General features: G+C 40.4%; 1 protein-coding gene across 1 annotated transcript; it reads left to right on the top strand.

The window, feature by feature from the left end:
- Positions 1 to 403: 403 nt before the first annotated feature.
- LOC121616057 (polycystic kidney disease protein 1-like 2) lies at positions 404 to 17870 on the top strand. The gene is made up of 23 exons (XM_041950669.1): positions 404 to 497; positions 744 to 858; positions 985 to 1175; positions 1259 to 1489; positions 1614 to 1715; positions 2648 to 2826; positions 3369 to 3515; positions 4356 to 4555; positions 4726 to 4952; positions 5128 to 5332; positions 5464 to 5707; positions 6420 to 6660; positions 6753 to 6849; positions 6959 to 7093; positions 7875 to 8060; positions 9409 to 9739; positions 9942 to 10075; positions 10310 to 10437; positions 11287 to 11447; positions 12275 to 12485; positions 13073 to 13174; positions 13346 to 13477; positions 16975 to 17870. The coding sequence occupies exons 2-23, from the start codon at positions 744 to 746 to the stop codon at positions 17179 to 17181; spliced, it is 3906 nt and encodes a 1301-aa protein (XP_041806603.1). The 5' UTR covers positions 404 to 497; the 3' UTR covers positions 17182 to 17870.
- Positions 17871 to 21498: the final 3628 nt, after the last annotated feature.

Below are 21498 nucleotides of genomic sequence, written 5' to 3'. Positions count from 1 at the left end.
ACATAAACTGCATATTTTTTACTTCACAAGAAGTACTTGAGGCTGCAGCGACCAGCTTGATGTAAATAAGTAAATAAATACTGAAAGAAAGTGCTGGTCAGGACTCTCCCTCATTGCTCCCTGCATCATAACGAGATCACTGCAGTCACCCCACTTTGTACCCAGTGCACCCCAGGCGTGCTGCTCTGAGGATAAAAATGCCACCGTAATTCAGGTGTTTTTATTGTTTAGAGGCCAGGAAACTTTGTTTATTGTTTATTATGCTACCTCCTTATTGAAATGTATTAATAGATTACAAACTGCTGATGGTAAGAATTGTTTTTACATTTATATGTAAAATCTTATCTTTGGATCTATTTTCTGGCATTTTTCGTGGTTCTCAGATTCTTTTGCCAAGGCCTCCTGGACAGCAGGTGAACACGTCTTTTTTGGACCTGGGGAACTACAGCACAGTGACCATAGATCTTCCTTCAGCTGACACTACGCTGGTCTTAAAGGTCCAATAGCATGTTTATCTCCACTGCTGAGAAACATGTTGAGCACTTTAAAAATGTATCTATTAATGGATTAGGGTTAGGGCCATCTAGCTAATCTAATCTAGGGTTAATATGTTTGCTAATTGTGCTTTTTTCTTTCTTTAATCTTGATACCACGAGGCTAAAGATTGCAGAAAATTGTGTTTAAATAATGATTGTTGTCTTTGCTTTTCTTGGTGCGCATTTTCTGCGACTACATTTTTAAAGATGGTGCCTTCAAATGATCCCCTACCCTTCAAGCTGTTCCTTGGCTATATGGAATTCCCCACTGACACAAATTACGTAGCGATGACAGAGATGCCTCACCAGGGAACAACACAAGGTCATAAATATATTTGACACGCACACTACGTTTACAACTCTAATGCCTTTTAAATTAGATTTTTGATATGGATGATAATACTTTAGTATTTTTGTGTGTGTGTCTATGTGTGTGTGTGTTATTCAGAGGAGAGGTACACTTGGGTACTAGAACCCAAGAATTTGAAGGGAAACATTGGAGTGCACTATCTTGTAGTGAGGCCCATTGTCGGTCCAGGTATAAAATCCATCAACGCCAATTTATCAATCACCTCCATCACTACTGCATGTAAATTTTGGAATGAATCAAAATTGGATTGGAGCGATCATGGATGCAGGGTAAGTACAGCAATTCACTAAATCTGCCTGTCACGTGCAACATGATGCCCAAACTTTAATGGCACTAAATGTCGTCTTCCAAGGTTGGTGTTCAGACCACACATTTAGTCACCCAGTGCCTCTGCAACCACCTCACATTCTTTGGGAGCTCTTTCTTTGTCACTCCCAACCTTGTGGACCCGTCACGCACTGCTGAGCTGTTTGCAACTTTTGCTGAGAATCCTGTGGTCGTCTGCTTCGTGGGGGCACTCTTTGTGGTCTATCTCTTGGCTGCTGTGTGGGCTCGACGAAAAGACATTCAAGACGTGGCCAAGGTACCTAACACCTCCAGAACCTGTTATTCAGAAATAAAGTAACATTACACAATATGTTGTCAGTTTCCCAGCTACAAAAAGCACCTTAAAAGAAAGATGCTCTGTGTTGTTGGCTGGTTGGCAGGTGAAGGTGACTATACTGGAGGACAACGACCCCATGGATGAGTACCGCTACCTGTTGAGTGTCAGCACTGGGCATCGCAGAGGAGCCTCCACTTCCTCTCAGGTAAATGTTTCATCTGTTCAATTATTTAGATTTTACACCAAATTTAGTGCATATACTGTATGTGGGGGTTTTAAGCACAAGTAATCACAGCCTTAGCCATTTCCCACTGAAGATAAAAGACAGATGTAAGTGGGTTTTTGTGGTTTTTATGAGACACTCACATACATTCAACTGTTTTGGAAGAAAAGGCTTGTTTAAGATGTCGTGCAATGTTTCTACAGTAGCTCAGAATGGACAAACCAAATACTGGCACTGGGTCTCCTACAAACTTGAAAGGGGAGAGTGAGGCAATGGGTATTCAGTTGCTTGCAATCTGCAACCTCGCCGCTAGATGCCACTAAATCCCTACACAGTGGACTTTTTATAAGCATATGTGAACGTAAATCTTTTATAAATTTGTGCACATCAAGCCAGATATTTCCCTCAGGAGTCAGTGGAGAGCAAAAAAAAGCTAAAAGGAGAGTGATGATTGGATTCTCTAAGATAGATAGATAGATAGATAGATAGATAGATAGATAGAGATATGCACGTTAGCCATAACAACTTAATCAATAATGTGTCCATGTTGTGTGTTCAGCTTGTTTTGATTCTATGTGGCCATAAAACCAATCATCACAGGTTGTATTATGTTTATTCGATTGTATCATGGTTTTAATTTTATTTGTGAACCAGCAGATCATTGAAGCATTTTAACTCTGCATTTTGACTTAATTTTGCGATAACCAATATTTCTTTAGAAACCATAATTAAGGTTGACGTTAATGAATGTTTGTATTTGGCTTTTTTACATCTGTCCATTCTGTTTCCGGTGAAAACATGTGTTAAAATATTTCTTGAGGTATCTTGTTGTCAATTGGTCAAAGAGGAGGTCTTGCTGGTTGTTGTATTGTGCAAAGTGATTTTATTTCAGATAGAGTGCTAAAATGTTTTAGGTGACAATAACTCTGCTGGGTACCGAGGGAAACAGTGAACCACATCACCTGACAGACCCCGAGAAATGTGTGTTTGAGAGAGGCGCAGTGGATCTGTTTCAGCTAACTGCACCCTTTTCCCTGGGAGACCTGCAAGGCATCAGGCTGTGGCACAACAACTCAGGGAGCCATCCTTCCTGGTAGGCAAATACAGAAATGACAGAGCCACTCATAAAACATCCTCAAAGTGTATTTATTTCCACCCTCATTCGAAAATCTTTTAATATAACAGTAGCCATGGCTTTACTTTGTAATGCAGCTCAGGGTGTAGAGCAGACCACTAATCAGAAGGTTGGTGGTTTGATCCCTGGCCCCTGCAGTCTACTTAAAGTGTTCTTTTGTGTGAATGGGTGAATGCTGACTTGTTGTAGAGCACTTTGAGTGGTTGGTAAGACTAGAAAAGTGCTATATAAATGCAGTCCATTTACCTGTTACATCAAATATGACCTACAACATTGTAAACATGGAACATAAGGTCTGTACAGTATGTCTTGGCTCAAAATTATCCCAACCTTACAGATGATTACTTGTTTTTATCTTCAGGAAAGCATAAAGAACTAAATATTTCCTTTGAGATTTGTTTAGCAAGCAATTTGATGAATTCAGTATAATTCAGACACCTAACTCAACTTCATATGTAATTTAAAAGTTGTCACAGTCTTTACATTTTCTCTGTTTCCAGGTATGTAGGCAATGTGATGGTGCAGGATTTACAGACGGAGCAGAAATGGCATTTTCTCTGCAACTCCTGGCTGGCCATAGACATAGCTGATTGTTCCCTCGATCAAGTTTTTCCTGTCTCGTCCGAGATGGATTTGAAGAGGTTCAGGTGAGGTAAAAGTGTTGTGGCAGCAAAGTCCACAGGCTGAATGTGAAACTGAAAGTGTGAGTTTTCATTTGAATCCTAATGATGAGAGTACAGATAAAATGCAAATGGAATGCAATAGCTGGTTTGGATTTTAGCTTTGTTCACTGCAAGCTCGCTTTTTCAAATATGACAGTGTCAGGGCTTTCAGCCGCGTTCATGAGGCTAGCAACACATAAAAAAATCTACCAAAATGCCATTTTGCTGCATGAGAGCAGGGTTGAGAATCAAATGGAGACAAGTATTATTTACAGCAATATTTACAACAGGCAACCAGAACCCAGCCTGTCCTGAAATGTATTCATATTATTTATTTTTTCAAAAGACAAAATCTGTTGACATATTAAAAACAGCAAATCAGTTGTCCCAGAAGGTTATTTTTTTGTTTCCCCTGGCCTAATTTTTAGGCATCCTAAAATTAAACAGTGAACAGCACTGAGTGTCACTGAAAGGTTACACTCACCAAGCTGAGCAGGCTGTGAGATGTGTTTTTCATATTTTACATCTGGTTAAAGACAGAATTCTAATTAACTGAAATTCACCTTAGTTTGACCTCAACTGAAATAACATGGAATAATAATCACTTACCAGCCTGTGAAACACTGAAATATACAGCTGGGTTTCACTGAGGATTTATAGCTCTTTCTTTAAGCACTCAAGTATTAGCTGCAGAGCTATGCTGACGTTTAGCAGAGCTAAAGTCACTGAAAGGACATTGAACTGTGACGTTAATCCATCTAATTCACAAAGGTTTAAAATGTTTTCATCTCGCCGGGCGATGCCCTTGCTGCTTGTATTCTCCAGTAATCTGTTCTTCATGAAGACATCAAAGGATTTCAGTGACGGACACCTGTGGTACTCTGTGATCAGTCGCCCACCGAGCAGCACCTTCACTTGTGTTCAGAGAGTTTCCTGCTGCTTTTCCCTGCTGCTCTGCACCATGTTGACCAGCATCATGTTTTATGGCATCCCAGCAGATCCCTCTGAGCAGACCATGGACCTGGGTACAACACATTTTCATTCCAGTGACCATGTGAATTTGCTGGTTGTTTGTTATGCACCTGTGTTTCAAGCAAACAACCATTATGTGACTAGTAGTTATGTAAGAAGTCCAAATACAGCATTTCAAGATGAAGTATTTGTAAGTATCTCCACTACCTCTCTCTGTTTCCAGGTCACTTTGAGTTCACCTGGCAACAGTTCATGATTGGAGTTCAGAGTTCCCTCATCATGTTTCCGGTGAATATCCTCATTGTTAGTATCTTCAGAAACACTCGTCCTCGGGAGACCTCTTGTTGGAAGCGCAGAAAGGAAAAACCTGTCGCCCTTGAACAGACTTCCGTCTCACAGACTCCCCCCACCAACGTGAATGTCAACGTCACTTTAGAAACTGTCATCAAGGCAGGTGCTGCATGATTTTCATGTGCTATTTATTCAAGGGCTGCTAAATTAGTTGCTTCCAAATGACATAAATCATCTATGGACTATGACACCCCGTGTGCACATTCAAAATAGTGATGGATGTGTAAATTCATAAAGTGTATATGACAAAGTGTTTGAACATTTTCTCCCTCAGGATATCACAAGAATTGCCAATTCACTGTCTAAGACGGTGAAAAGCAACATACCATGCACCGAGTCCGAGTTTGGGCCTGGACAAGTTGATATCAACGCTGTCCTTGCTGTGGTGGAAGACTTCATCAAACAGAACAACAAAACCAGTGACACTGCCCAGTCCAAAACTCAGAGCTTTCACAACCTCGTCCAGCCTCAGCTAACAGGTATGCGCCTGCTGTGGATAGTGCATACTGTGACATTTTAAACAAGACTATCTTTATTATGAACAGTGCTTCATCTGCCACCAATAAAAAGGCAGACAGTTAACCAAGTCTGAAAGTCTGTATGTTTTCAGAGGGCAGTGCTAGTATGCATCCTGCTTCAACAGTGGAGGGGATTCAAAAGAAGAGCAACAAAACCCAGTATCTATACCGGCAGCTGTGTCACATCAACAAAGAGCTGGGTCTGCTGGGACCCTCCAGCTTTCCCTCCCCACACAGCTACAGCCAGGCTCTGCAGCAAGTCCAGGGCATGATGGGCGTTCTTGAAGATCAGCTCTTCAAATTCAGTGCCAACCAAGATGAGCCTACGCAGAAGAAGTATGAAGTCACTCATTAAAATGATGTCGGTGGATTTGTATGTGATTGTAGTATGATTATTTTTACTTTAGATAGTATGCCAGAGCCTTGAAAGTCACTTGATAGTCTTTGAAGTGAAGAATTAGTTGCCTTTATGTTTATTTCATCTTTGTTTTCTCCACAACTTGTCCTTTTTATATTTGTTTTTGTAACAATTAAAAGATAAAATGTGTAAATTGTACAAATTTAGAAGTCCTCGAAGGTGGATTTTGTTACCTTTGGACAGATCCAGCCAAGCTGTTTCTCTCTGTTTCCAGTCTCTATGCTATGCTAAGCTAACTAGCTGCTGGCTGTAGCTTCATATTGAGACACATACATTTTAGTAGTATTAATTTTCTCATCTATCGGCAAGAAAGTGAATGAGCCTATTCCTCAAAATGTTTAACAATTCCTTAAGGCAAACACAGTCTGTGGCTAATAGGCTAAAACATGCAAAACCATAAAACGTGCAAAACCATCTATTCAACCACTTTTTTATTTTACTATGTCAGTTATTATATTTATATAGATAATATCAGACATGAAACCTTAGTGTGCATCATAACTGATAGTGTGAAGTAAATGTTTTAGAGCTGAATGTAGAAAATATCTGCTTAAATTAATAAAAGCAGTAAAGTGACTTCATCAGAAAAGCTGGATTTAAAAAAGAAGGTTTTTCATCTTTCACTCGCAGGTTGAGCCCAGCAGAGAGTGCTGATGGTGACGGTAGTCAGAAGAAACGGGTGTGCTGTCATGGAGGGCTACCCTGGTGGTTCATTTTTTTCGGATGGCTGCTGGTGATCGCAACCAGTGTTGTTGCGGGATATTTCACAATGCTTTATGGGTTGAAGTTTGGGAAGGAACGCTCCATAAGCTGGTTGATTTCCATGAGTGTGTCCTTTTTTCAGAGTATCCTCGTCATTCAGCCACTGAAGGTGAGGAGGTTAATCATCCTTCATGAGAATTTTCAGTCATTCAGTTCGTAGAGAACATGTGTATTCACTTATGCTCATGCCTTTTACCACAGGTGCTATGTCTGGCAGTCTTCTTTGCCCTTGTAATAAAGAAAGTAGATGAGGAAGATTATCAAAATGTGGCCTTTGTAGGAAATTACAGAAATCTAGGTAAAAGATAAATACTCCTAAAAATACACATTCTTTGTCTGAAATTTGTACTCTTCATCAGAAATATTCAGTTTTTACAACGAACAGACAAGTAGCTCTTCCTCCACAGGTGATTGTAAGGACCAGCACACAGTCAGACAGGACCGCAGCCTCTATGAGCCGCCTCCTGCTGCAGACATTGAGAGGATGAGGAGGAACAGGATTTTGGAACAGAAAGCCTTCGCCCTTATCAGGGAGATTTTAAGTAAGTAGAAGCACTGATTTTTTTTCTATTATTATTATTATTATTATTATTATTATAGTGGAGGTGTTTCAGAAGGGAAGGTTAGTATATTCATTCATCAGCTGCTCCATCGTTAATTGATTTTCGTAGGACAGCTGGCCCTTTTCACAGGAGACATTTTGGCAGGTCAGAGAAGGGAAAGCACAGGTGTAAATATTAAAATTCACGATGGCTGAATTCTATTTAGCTGCTTAGCTGTAGAAAAGTAAAAATGTGCTTTGTGAAATTAGTGGCAACATTAGAAATTTCATTGTTTTTCAAAATTACATCCTCATTTAGAATTTGATGTCAGCAGCATGTATTAAAAAAGTTGGCACAGTGGCAACAAAAGACTGGAAAACAAAAATGAAATACTAAAGGAAAGCAGCTGGTGGAACATCGCACAGTTAATCAGGTTAACCGGCAGCAGGTGAGTAACATGATTGGCTGTAAAAAGAGCCTCCCAGAGAGGCTGAGTCTCTCTGAAGTAAAGAAGAGGAGGGGTCCACCACTCTGTGACAGACTGCGCTGGCAAATACTGCAACAATTCAAGCATGATGTTTCTCAGTGTAAAATAGCAAAGATTTCATTGTCCACAGTAAATAATGTCATTTAAAGACTCAAAGAATCTGAAGAAATCTCAAGGACCAAGGCTGAAAAGGAAAGAATCCTTTATCAAAGCTTGCGGCATCTGCTTTACTTTGAGTGACTCTGCCTTGTTATCAAATGCTTAATTTGGACGACTGTACTGCATCTGTTGCAGCCTACATGGGGTTTATATGGATGTTGCTGCTGGTGGCGTACAGCCAGAGGGACCCCAATGCTTTTTACCTGAACCAGCACATCCGGAATAGCTTCAGAAGAAACATCACCGACAGCATGAGTCTTGGTGAAGTGTTCACGTGGGCCAACACATCTCTACTAAGCAACCTGTTTGGAGTTTATCCAGGTAAAAATATGCGTAAAAGTATTCATATAGAATATGATTTATTCTGTCTCTGTCTGTCAGACGGGACAGTGGACTCCTCACCTGACACTAAAGAAAAAGTCAGTGACGCATTTACACTGCCTGGTCTCTAAGCAACTTTTATGTGTTTAGTTTGTTTGTTTTCCCTTTTTTCATAAGGCCGAAGTCTTCATGCCAACAGTCTGTTGCGTGTGAAAAGCTGTTGAGTACTGTCTAGAAAAGTCGACTTCTCGCTCTCATGCTGTGGAACTAAACAAAAATCAACTCCACGGCTTGGGAGCGGGATGTCTCTCACTCCTGTACCCACTGGATAACTGTGTGAAGAAAGAAGAAACTACATGTCTGACATAACTAATTCACACCCAAAACCTCATGACTCACAAGTCAAACCCTGATAAACTGCCTGAAGATCCGGATGTCATGACGACTTGTCGGGTTTCTGGCATGTCAGGAATGTTGCTTGGCGGTCTTCCTATTTCCCTCATGACTGCTATCAATAGATCCATTATGAACTGTAGTGAGCTTGTTTTTAATATTACTGGATTATTGTTTTACATGATGAGGCTCAAACTGGCATCTTGAGACACTGTGACCACATTGTCTTCATCTCATAAACATCTCCGGCTGCTTCTTACAGTGTGATCATTATTAGGAGTACACAAAGCAATGCTGCATTTCTCTCTTTTTGTCAACATTGAATGTATCGACTTGTTTGAACAAACTTTATTGGAAAAGTCGATGGACAAAACCGACCAGGAGTCCCATGCTTACACTCAGTGTGAGATCCCATATCTTGGGGGTCAATGTGAGCAGATTGTGGCCGTGCAGAAAGACTCATTAAAACGTGCAGTATGAATATCCAATGTTGACGTTTAGGATCAATGTGCCTGTACGGTGTCTGCTCAGCTTAATGTGCACAAAACTTTTTACAGCTAATAATACATTTGGGACCAGTTTAAGATAAAACTTGAGCTTGTCCAAAATAACCATATTTTAGCTTGGCTGAATAACCAACAGTAATATAAAAGGCAACGCTGGGTCAAAGCATTGGTCAACCCATTGGCACTGGGTAAAGTTAGCCCAATAATGCACTAGAGCTATATTGACTCAAAATGGATCAAATTTTGTTGCATGGCATAGCATAGCAACATTATTAAGGTAAAAGCACAGGTGTCAAAGACTGATAGTTGTGAATATGTTGTGCTTAAATGCAAACAGACCCTGAACTGATCTTCATCTGAGACTGAACTACTACTACTAAAGTGTTCAAATGCTCAGAGACCATTTCATTCAGCCTGAGAAAAACTGAACAAACAAACTTGTGTTCCAGGATTTATCACAGATGGAAACTCAAAGCTAGTCGGTAACGCTCGTCTTCGTCAATTGCGAGTGCAGAAGAACTCCTGTGAGATATCTGGGTTCATGCTTCAGCTTGTGCCAGACTGCAATGCTCCATATTCATGGGAGGTGGAGGACATGGGCTCCTATGGCCCTGGCTGGAACCCCTCTGTGGAAGGTAATACCTCTACAAGCACCTCCAGCCCGTGGAAGTACCAGACGCAGGCTCAGCTCAGGTCTTATCCCATCTGGGGCAAAATGGCGCTCTACAGGGCAGGCGGCTTTGTCGCGGAGCTCGGCCCCGATTTACAAAATGCCGGCAGGTACGTACATCAGCAGACTGGAAGGCATCAATAGGAGAACCAAAGATATTTCCTTTTTTACTGGACTGTGAGTTTAGATTATCCTCAGTGGGCTACGTAGGTTCAGTGACACTTCATTATGAAATATATAGACATCAAAATCTGTTATTTTGTTGTGTAAAGAGGCCTACAGTAAAAATATTCTTGTGTACTTCATTCACAGCACCCTTGAGTATCTGTTCAGGAACAAATGGCTAGATATGTACACCAGGGCCATCTTTGTCGAGTTCACTGTTTATAATGCTAATGTGAACCTCTTCTGCATCGTCACTCTCCTGCTGGAGACTGCAGCCATAGGTAAGCTTCAGGGTTTCCTCCGAAAATTACAATCATAATGTAATTACAGCTTTGCCAAGGGAGAGAATGTGACTGCAGAGGATGTGTATCACTATAATTATACCAATCTGTGCATCTCAGACTCTTGACTCAGATTTTGTTGCTTCACATCGATATACCATCCACCACATTGTATGAATGAAATCATGCTATCCTCCTTGTGTTTAAATAATATTACTCCTGTTGGTTTTATAGGAGCGTTTCAGTTCAGCAGCGAGCTGCACAGTGTCCGGCTTTACCAATCAGCTGGCGGCTTCCACGTCTTCGTCATGGTTGCCGAGATCATGTACATGCTTTTCATCCTCTATTACATGTTCCTGCAGGTAAACATTAACGTGACCTCGAAAGAATACGGTTCCAGTCCACTTAATTCTTTGGTTCTCTGTTATCCGCCTGAATCCAGATATTTAATAAGACTCGCAGGGGTTACTGAGGGCTTCACAAACCCAGACTCACATGAACCCTGTCACCCCGGCTTTGAAGGGAACATGCCACTTGCTTGTCAGACCTATTTTTTCAGAAAATCTGATTGTTTGCTACTGTGACTGGAGGCAATCAATCTCAAGGTGGATTTGCTGATGAGGCTATTGTGTTCAAAATGTGCATGTGGTTTCCGAGTCATCAAACTCAGAAACTGATTTGTTTCTACATGCAAGAACAATTTCTGACTCAAAGCACCTTGTTACGCTCCACCGTTCACGTTTCCTGTAATCTTTCACCTTAATGAATTGAAGTAGGAAAGAAAATATGAGGACATTAAGAGTAATGCGTTGAGGGTGTAGCTGTTGGGAGGATGTAATTGTATTAATCTCTGTCATTTGTGCTTTTCTTCCATATAGCAGCATTCCCCTTCAACAGTACAGTTTTCTCTCGGGCAGCAGAGTCATACCTCAATTATACTTTCCCACTTTCTTCTGGGACACTTTGTCCATTTTTGGTTTGTGTCATGGGCCTTCACCATCAACTTTAATTTCTGGATTGTGTCATGGGCCTTCACCATCAACTTTAATTTCTGAGACAGTAAGGTCTAATTGTGTGCCCTTCCTTGCAGCCCCTTGACACTGTTATTGTGATACAGGGATTCAAAACATGTCTAATGTGGTTAAGTGGTTTCTTCTTGCTGGCTCCTCTCATGTTACATGTGACATCCTCTTTTTTTCTAATGCTGAAAGGGCAAATTAATGAAGCAGCAGCGGTGGGCTTACTTCAGGAGCAAGTGGAACCTTCTTGAACTGACCATCATCCTCCTGAGCTGGAGCGCCGTGGCCATCTTCATCAAGAGGACCCTGCTCGGGAACCGTGATATGACTTATTACCACAACCACAAAGACCAGTGAGACTAACGTCTACTATACTAACCTTATGTTTGATCTTCAACATAAAAAGCAAGTGTCAAGCCAACACCCTCACAAGTGTAGATGTGCAGTGGGCTCTATGTTGTGGCGTTTGCTTTCTAATGCTTTTTAGCCATGTTAGCACCATGGTTCCAGGGATGGCAATGTCCGTATGTCTGTCTGCCAGTCCAGACTGATATGTTAACAACTTTAATACTGATTGCCGACATTTGTGGTCCCCAGATTATCAATCCTAATTGAATCAAATAAACCTCTGACTTTTCCTTTAGACTGACATTTGTGGGTTTTTTGTTTTAACGAAATGTCTCAACAATTATTTAATAGATTTCCATGGAATTAGGCACACTCATGTTCCCCTCAGGATGGTTTGTTGTCACTCTGGCGGGTCCCTTGGCTGGACATCCATCACCAGGATTCACTCAACCATTTGTCCAGTTAGCTTACGACTGGGACAAAATACAAACTGACATTCCCGTTAGACTCAGCTGTACTTAATGTTTTGTGCTAATTACAAACTCCTAAGCATGGTACCATGTCTGACTAAGATAGTGAACATGGTGAATTACCCTTCAGCATTTAAGTATTTTCAATGTGCTCGTGTTAGCATGCTAAAATTAGCATTTAGCTTAAAGCACCACTGTACCACAGTGCAGTCTAATAGAGCCACGAGCATGGCTACTCTAAATTTGGTATATTTGTTTGCTCTAAACTTTTCTTCTATAATCATTTCAGAATTTTGCAGTGGTTTTTCATCGCAGTCTTTTTCTCCTGTTTGTGATAGCGCACATCTTCACTGTTTGTGTAGATTCCCCAGTTTTCATGAGACAGCCACAGCAGACTCAACGCTCCAGTATCTGATCGCCTTCCTGGTCCTGCTCACCACCGTCAAACTGTGGCACCTGCTCAGATTGAATCCCAAGATGAACATGATCACCGCAACACTGCAGCGGGCCTGGAGTGACATATCCGGATTCCTCCTGATCATAGTGATCATGTTCCTGGCGTACTCCACCGCAGTGAGTATCTTGCCCCTTTATGAAGACCTTCCCCTTTTCCAAAAAGTGTTTCTGGTCTTATGCATTATATGGCTAAGGATATACAGTCAATCACTGCTAGTTTCTGAGTTATTGGTGCTTAAATAATACAACATTGTGTTGTGATTTTTTTCTCAAAATAAAACTTTTAGTTAGAAGTTGTATCTCCTGGGGTACGTTGCTCAATTGAGGCAAGTGAATAAGGTTTAAAAACTTTTAATTGAACAGGCAGAGTTTCATTTAACAGGAAGGATTGGGCAACAGGGGGAGTAAAATAAGTTAACCTTTTCCTCAGGGACATTTAGTATAAAATTGTCAGCATAATGTAATTGATATTAAGACTTTAAAATCAACATATTCCCAATAGTTAGTCAACATTCTGTGTTAGGGTTATTGTGCAGTGATGGTGGTGGGAGGTTGTCTTTAATACATTCATGAATTTTAATCTTTTCATTTAGAAAACGTTTTCTCTATCGCTACAGTGACAATATATGAATGCAGAGTATAAAATGCTAATGACCTAGCCTCAGTCTGTTATCTCCATTTTCTGTTTGAACAACTCCTTCTAGTGTAACGTGATTTATGGCTGGAAGATCTCCTCTTATAGAACCTTAGCAAATGCTCTTGTGACCATCATCAGTTTGCAGATAGGCATCTTTAACTACGGCGAGGTACGTGAGATCTTCCCCCAGCACAGATTTGCTATGTAAAATACTTGTATGTTGGATTTTCTTAAGTAATAATACGGACATACTGCAGAATCTGTTTATAAATAAGGATTTTACTTTTCTGATGTGGTCAGTGTCAGCTCATGCTGATATGAAAGTCTCCCTGTTTGCCAGGTTTTGGACGACACCCCTCTGCTTGGTGGATTAGTCGTTGGTTCCTGTATTGTGTTCGTGACATTTGTGGTGCTCAATCTCTTCATCTCTGTGGTCCTCATGGCATTTAACCAGGAACAAATATACCACAAGGTAAGCAACTAATCAAGATTTTTATACTGTATGAACTTCATGTTTATACAGATATTTGTAGTGGTCAGCGGTTTTCCAAGAACCACACTGGATTTATATCAGTGTTGATCAAAAAAGATAAGAACATTATAGTTAGTAACATTTACTGATATTCTACAAAGGTAAGTAAAAAAAAGGTAAAATAATACTCAACAGTTGCTCATTAAAGCATCTTATTTTTTGAGAATGCAAACAAAAGGTTAAGAGGCAGATTTTAAACAATGCTGCCTTCAAAATACTTTTAGAACATAATGTGAACAATACAAAGATCAACAATCAGATATGTAAGTAGTTTCTGAGCACATATGAATGATTTAATTTAGGAATTTTAATGATCCCTCATTCCAGCAGCTTGTTTTTCAGGAATTGTGCCTTTCTTGGAAACCTGTGCAGGACTTTGAAAAAGTGACTGAGCTCTTGGGGACAGCTTAGGTTCAATGATGTGGTTTATGATGTTGAAGCATCTTTTACCTACAGCTCCCTTCTGCCTCTACAATGCATGAACTGCCATAAGTACTGGGAGGAGGTGATGATAAAACTGCCATGAAAACTGAATAATGACAGGAAGTAAAACATATGGGAGTGCATAAAGGAGAGTAACTACAAAATAAAACAGGAAATGCGGTGCATGAGAGTCCATGCATGTCGTCACACAGCCAGGCTAGCATTTCCCCCTCTTTCCAGTATTTATGCTATGCTAAGCTGCTGGCTGTAGGTTCTTATTTACTCTGCAGACATCAGCGGTATTGATCATCTTTCTCATCTGCAATGGAAACGCCATTCCAAACCACGTTTCAGACACTGGATGGGACATCGGATTGATTCAACTTTTCAGTCCCATTCATACTAGTTAGACCTTTTCACACTTTTGTAGCTCTTCATATACCGTCTGCTATGTCTTCAGAAAAAGCTAAGCCAGTCAGTTTAGCTCCCATCTCACACTCTTCATCCATCTATGTTCACTCTCTTTTCATCTCATATCTGCTTATTTATACCTTAAGCTAGAAACTTCAATTAAGCCCTGAAATATCACACAACTTTCATACATCATTGGTATTATGGAACTTTTCCAGCCAGCGGTGCAGTTTCGCATCAGCTTTTCAACATCCAGTATTCACACCACGATTTCTTCAGAAATTGCTTTCTCTGGTTATGACTGATGATGAATACACGTTGGATTTCCAACCACGCTGACACTGAATCAATATTGATTCAGCTTCCATCTAGAAAGTCAGTCTGCAGCTACATTTCAGTTTACTCATATAGTGCCTGAGATACAGGCAACAATAGAGTGAAATGTAGTGTAGTGAAACAACATTGATTCAGCCATCACCTAAAAGGCAGTCTGTCTAAACTTTAGTTAAGTTAAATATGACATATTTTGCAAATAGTCTAAGAAATAACGGCAAGACCTTTCTGAAAAGTGACGTTAATGCTTTAAAGTCTAATAAGTTTTTTCCTGAAAGACCGTACCATACAAATTTTATTGAAATAAGGAAATAAAACACCCCCAGACTGCTAGACTGTATATGGGGTGGTCCAAACTTGTAAAACACACACTTAACCATGTACTGTTGGTGGATATTAGTATTATTAGATTGTTAAAAATGACCTTTGCAAATGTTTCAATATAAATAACAAAAGAAAACATGAACCTATATGAAAACAAATTTATAAGTATATGAGTAACTAGATGTTACTTCATACAGTTATTAGAAACAAAAACAAAATGCATTCAAAGCCACAGCGGGACCTGCATATGTCTCTCACAACACCATTTCAGTTGCCACACTATGTCACAGTGTCACATTCTTCTATCAGCGAAGGCACAGAGAGAGACGGAGGTCATTGTTCCATTTAAAGAAGATTCACGTTCTGAAATACATGTTCCAGATCCACAATTTGCCCAACTGAACCGCCAGACGTCTCATTATGCTCTCCAAATACCTGGTTCTGGCACAAGTTACGAGGCTGAAATCATAAGCTTCCACAGAATCTCCAAGGAAACTTCCATATAACGTACTTTTACCTGCTCATTATGCTTCTTCTCAGCATGTGCAGCTGCTACCAAGTGCCGAGCCTTGTCAATCCTCCGGAAAAGCTTCAGTTTCACAGACCAATTCTTCTGGCTCCTAAGTGTCTCCCATGCGAGGTCGGTTTAATCACTGACGAAGACAAGGCCAACAAAAAGCAGCTGAAGGCTGACACTGCCAGCCTGCACTTGAAATCATTTTTTCTTTGAATATGAGTTTCTCCATACTTTTTCTACAGTAAAAGGGAACCTATTGTTGAAATTGTACAAGAGTAGGTGCAAGGTTGTTTCTGCAATTAGAAAAATGTCGTGTGATACGCTGCAACTCTGCCAGTTGTCTCGTGTAGGCAAAACAACTGAAAATGATTCCTTAATGTTTGTTCATCGCAGCATGTTGCACAATGCAGCTGTCAGTTAGGTCCAGGCACTCGGCATGTGCCTGTTCCTAATGCAGGGTTTAAGTGAACAGTGACACATGAATGAATGACATCCATGCACAGGTGCTGAACGCACTGCAAAGTGCACAGTTGCAATTAAATACATAAGACATTCTAGACAAATATATGACCATATAATACTGTATGAATAAATAGAGTAAAAGATGCAAATTAACCAATATGTTGTGAAGGAGTTTAATAATTGATTGTTATACCTCAAGCCATTATGATGAAATATTTGTCATTTTATTATTATTTTTTTTAGCTTTTAGAATAACTTTTATTTTATAACGAAATGTAACTTTTTATGCTAATTAAGTTGTCACCAGTACTGTCCCCTCACTCAGAAACCATGGCCGCCGGGCAGGCTCAAGAAATGCTTCAGCACCAGAACATTGCCAGCTAGTTCCTGTTAGCTTGAGCAGCATCAATGTCAAAGTAATACTCAATCGACCAACTTGTTGCTGCTACAAAGACACAATAAGATCGCTTTTTGTTTGGCTAACCAAGGCTGCACATGCTGCCTGCTTAGCCAGCTAGCTAGCTGGTTTAGCCTGTCAGTGTTAGCTGCAGAAGCTAGCTGTTTAATTCATGTTTGCGTGAAGAACAAAAGGCTTTCTCTTTGGAAGCGGACAGAAGCTAGCTATCACCTAGCTAGCTAGCGGTTGTTGAACCTGCTGAGAAGCTGAGGGCCTGTGATTCGCTGAGGAGTGAGGGCATGTGACTGGTGATGACTGGTCAAGAAAAAAGACAATATAAATAAAGTGTAGCATGATTTATCATTGTTAATCTCACTTTTTGTGGTCCCCAGTAGCTGTGCATGAGATGCATGTGTTTCACATTCATACCTCAAAGACTACACATCGATACAAACTGAGATCATGGATTAAAAACACTCCTTACATGATATATCCGTAGCAGCGAGTAGTGTCAGGAGCATCTCTCCTATCTTACCACTCTAATTTTTTCTATCTTTCCTCTCTTACCAGCCCTCAGACGAGGAGGAGATTGTTGACGTGATGCTGAAGAAAATCTGCAGTCTTTTCGGGATCACATATAAAAACACAAAAGACACCCAGAGGCCTGATGTGAGCAGCGACAGTGGCTTGACCCTTAATAACAGCAGGAATGTCCTTAACAATTCCTCAGTCGATGTAAACATTTTTCAGACTTCTGACGACTCAGCAGACCTCTAGGATCATCGCTTTGAATATGTGTGCAATAATATCCACGTGCTCATGTTCATTCGCTTGCTCCCTGCTGGAAGGTCAGAGCTGTGCTGCTTTGGGAAGAGAGTGCGAGAGATAATTTTCACACAGAATTATACTGAACGCTGTCTCTGTGAATGGGATGTTTATTTTGACAATATTTTATTCACAAGAATGGTTTCTTCCCATTGACCTCACTCATGCATGAAAGTTACACACTTACATACACAACATGCAGATATATTAAAAGCTCCAAGAGCAGAAAAATTAAGCCCTTTTCTGGACAGAAATGGTTTAAATACTCATAAAACTCATAATTTTTTTTTTACTTTTCAGTGCAAAAGTATTCTCAGGCTTCAAGTAGATCCATGAAAGTTTATGACTAAGGCTGACCAGGCTTTTGCAGTTAGACACCCACTGAGTCTCTGGCTTGTTTTAATTGTACTGTTTTTAATTCCTGTTTGTTTAATCTTATTCATGTCATTTTATCATCTTTATTTCCCTGTTCTCGTATTCTTTTTATCATTTTAATCTGCTTTATCTGGTTTTAGTTTTATTTTGTAAAGCACTTTGTAACATTGTTAAGAAAATCGCTATATAAATAAAGTTCATTATTGTTATAATTTTAAGTAGATGTGGCAAAGGGTTTGGTATAACTCATAAATATGTCATTAACGGCAACATAAAACTTGCAAATCCATATGAATTTAAAGCATGTTTTACCTTGTAAAATAAAAGCATATTGTACAAATGACGCTAAATATTAAATCAAATACAGTGAAATATACGTACTAGGTTTGTTTTAATGCATGATATATAATTACCGTTATGTAATTGTGTGCGTGTCAAGTCAGTCATTGATTTGGCAACAGGCTGGTAACAGCAAGTGTAGCTTAAAACTACAGCAAAGCTCATGGGCAGAAATGTAGCAGAAGAGCTAATGATCTATTTACAGAGCAGTCAGACAAACAGTCAAAAATAATAACAATGCTGCACACAGCGTGACTCACACAGCCAGCTCCTCATCGAACAGCTCCCTGTGGCTGCTCCTTGTTTAAGTTACTCCCTTGCAAAAATCACAAATGATCTGCAGGCCAGAAAATGCTGAAAATGACTCTTGTCTTGATTTGTTGGTGTAATTTTTGATAAGTTGTTGTGGTGGTTACATCCATGTTTTGAATGTAAACCAGCAGCAGTGCTATGTGTCATTTGCATTGGCAGCACAACTCTGATAAGGTGTAAAGAGAGCAAACTGTAAACTGTGAGGTGGTTATGAATGAGATTACATGCTGCCTCATTTACCTGTGAATCTAAGGTGGGCCATCTGAATCCTGCATAGGAATGGTGGCTGCTGGATACTGGGAATGAATTGTAGATGTACTATAATGGATTTCCGTAATGTATTTTAAATCAAGGCCTATTTTATGTATCTTTTCACTCTAAAAATTGCTTCTATGCATTTCAGATGAGCACGAAAATAACTGACAAAAGCTACTATCCACAAAGCAGAGTGGACTTTTATATGTGTGAAATATACTGTAGGTGTAGGTGAAAAAGTTTTGTCTGAGTTATTTTGTGTTGCGATGCTGTGAGAGACGCCCCACCAGTGGTCCAGCACACAGAGACAGTACCAGTAAGGCACCAGGATCCAGAACTTTAATGTCACTTTGCTTTTGTGGAGAGCATTTACTGGGAACAGCTCAAGCCACTACAATTTGTCTTCACCAGCAACTGCTACGTGCTCTTAATGGGTACTATGTGTAGTCCAGTCTGTACCCCTTTGGCAACATGGCATCCTGACCTGTCTTGTGAGGTTCTTGTCAACAGGGTATTATGTTGCTCAGTGTTTGTCCGGAACCCAGCTGGACCCCTGAGCCCAACAGAACCGGCTGAGGGTCTCGAGCAAACCTCTGTGTGTGCTTCTGTGCTGCTTCTAGTCTGAAAAGAAACCTGTTCAGAGCAGGCCTGTAAGATGAAGGCCTGTTAGACGGACCACATCTGGGAAAACCTGAGGGAGTGGCCCACATGGGAATCTGATCCCCTGCGTCCCCCCTCCCTTCCTCCAGTGAAACCTTTTCATTTCATTCATGAACTCCCCTCTGCTGTATTCATTAATATATTCATCCGTATATTCATTAGTCATGATTTATAATGATGTATGCAATTAGTAGCTCCATAAACATCTAATTGATAAAGGATTTCATTAGGTGGGTTGTGTTCGTAGCATATTACAGCCACTGAGTCGAGAAATGATGCAGATTCAGACTGAAGTGATTAACTGGCCTTTCTGAGGGGTGGTGGTCCGACATGAATTTAATGCTAATGTTAAATTCTGTTACTCAGTTTAAATACTGATCATGATTGAAGTGCTATCTTATTCTTCTCAGCCTGTTTTTTTATATGTAATTACAATACATAGTCTTCTATAACCATATGGATGGTATGCATATATATACAATACAATATTACTGTCATAGTATTGTCATTGTAGATATTTTGCTGAATTTGAGATCAAAAGATTAATATGAAACAATATATCAAAATGTCATCTTTTAATTTCTGGAATTTAAATTTTAGAACATGGCCCCAGAGTGTTTTGTTGCAGAAAAACTGTGAATAGCAGAGCAGCAGAGAAAAGACAGGTGAACCGAGCACAACAACAGAAATGTGTGGAGCTGTGATGATTAAATCCTGTTGAGAATTTATTTCACATGCTGAAGAGGAGACTGAAGGGAGAGCCCTGAGGGGAGTCGTGTTGCTTTCTTTTAGCAACTCAATCATTTATTGTTTCCTCTTCCTGATCTCTTTAAATTCAGTCAGTATTTGACACATGGATGCAATCATTCTCTTTCCAAATCCATCCTGCAGTTGCCCAGGACGACACTTCAGCGAGGGCGGCAAAATGTGAGCCAACTCTTCATGAGCAGAGTAAATCACACAGAGTAACCGGAGCACCGGAGCATCCATTCCAAGGACTTGATTTTCACAGGGACAGAGCACTGTGTGTCATCATGGTCAAACGTTTGTAAAGGCCCTGGCTTGGTTATTCAGTGAGCAACAATTCTACACTTTGCTTTTGTTGTGGAAGAGAAAGTCGGGGGGGTGGGGGGGGGTGGATAATCCTCATACATACAAACTGTACACCTACAGTACACAAGGACCACAAATCACTTTTCATTTTCACTTTCTACAACTCTGTATACAACTATAACATGGCCTTCATATCAACAGTATCACACAGAGCCACTGCAGGGGCAACTTAGCCACTGGTAAGGACAGTGAAGGCACTGACAGACAGAGAGACAGCCACCAAAGACAGAGAGACAGGCTTACAGGTGTAGAGATGCAAAGAAAGACAGAATGAGTGAATTTGACTCAACTATTGTACAGTCTGTGTATGCAAGTGTCACTGAAGCGTTGTCTCGATGGGATCGCTTATTTCAGCTCCACTAGCTCGACAGCGCTGTAAGGCCTCGGGCGTCTTTGCAAGTGAAAGATGAAACAGCGGCTGTGATTCTCAGCGTTCTTTGTTGAGTTGTGATTTTTTTGGGGGGGAAAAAGGCCGCTCAAAGCCGGTGAGCATTTGAAAGTTTAGGAAGGAGGTGCACTCGCAGATGGGAATTTCAAAATAAAGGCATAGCATAACAGTGATGATACGGATCGATTTCGCTTTGCATAGATTGTGGGTCATTGGAAGTCTTCTCTATGCTCGAGCCAGAAGTGGATGTTTTGCACAAGATCATGTTGAATATTTTCAGTTTTTCAAAACTTGATTATGAAAACATGTGCAAAAATGTGAGAAGCTCCGTAAGCTAGTCAGCAAGGCGGCCAGTCACCATCACAGGCCCCTCTTACCCCACAGTCAACACAGCAACACAACTGAAAGATATGTTTAATATTCATACTGCTGGACTGAAATTAATGTTTAAACAGATAAAAAAACACTTAATGTTGGCGAACAGATCCCAGTGAAAAGGGAGAAAATGAACCTTTTCACGCCACCTTACTGCTGTTCAACCAGCTTTGTTAAAGTTTGTTAAATCCTTTTCCTGAAATCCAGAAATTCAGTATGCAGTAAACCTCTTGCTGCTGGGGGACTCTGAAGAGGATAAAAACCTTCACCATGTGACAGCAACAACTCAACGTGCAGGACTGGCTCTCAATCGAGAATGAGCTGATTGAGCAGCTACAGGGTCACTCAAAAGTTTGAATTATAACCTGCTTATATTCCTTTATTCATGAGGAAGGTCCTCCTCTTCCTCCAGTCCTCTTTTTTGAATTCAGCTCATGTGTTTGTGCCCAAGG

Source organism: Chelmon rostratus, chromosome 13, assembly GCF_017976325.1.
Source record: "Chelmon rostratus isolate fCheRos1 chromosome 13, fCheRos1.pri, whole genome shotgun sequence".
Lineage (NCBI taxonomy): Eukaryota > Metazoa > Chordata > Actinopteri > Chaetodontiformes > Chaetodontidae > Chelmon > Chelmon rostratus.
Note: the sequence above shows the minus strand (reverse complement) of the source record. Positions and strands in the feature narration are given on the sequence as shown.

Excerpts from the sequence above, each read along its gene's own strand:
- LOC121616057 (XM_041950669.1), top strand. The coding sequence starts at position 744 with ATGGTGCCTTCAAATGATCCCCTACCCTTCAAGCTGTTCCTTGGCTAT. Across the intron at positions 859-984 it reads TCACCAGGGAACAACACAAG|AGGAGAGGTACACTTGGGTA; the intron begins GTCATAAATATA and ends TGTGTTATTCAG. Across the intron at positions 6,661-6,752 it reads TCGTCATTCAGCCACTGAAG|GTGCTATGTCTGGCAGTCTT; the intron begins GTGAGGAGGTTA and ends CTTTTACCACAG.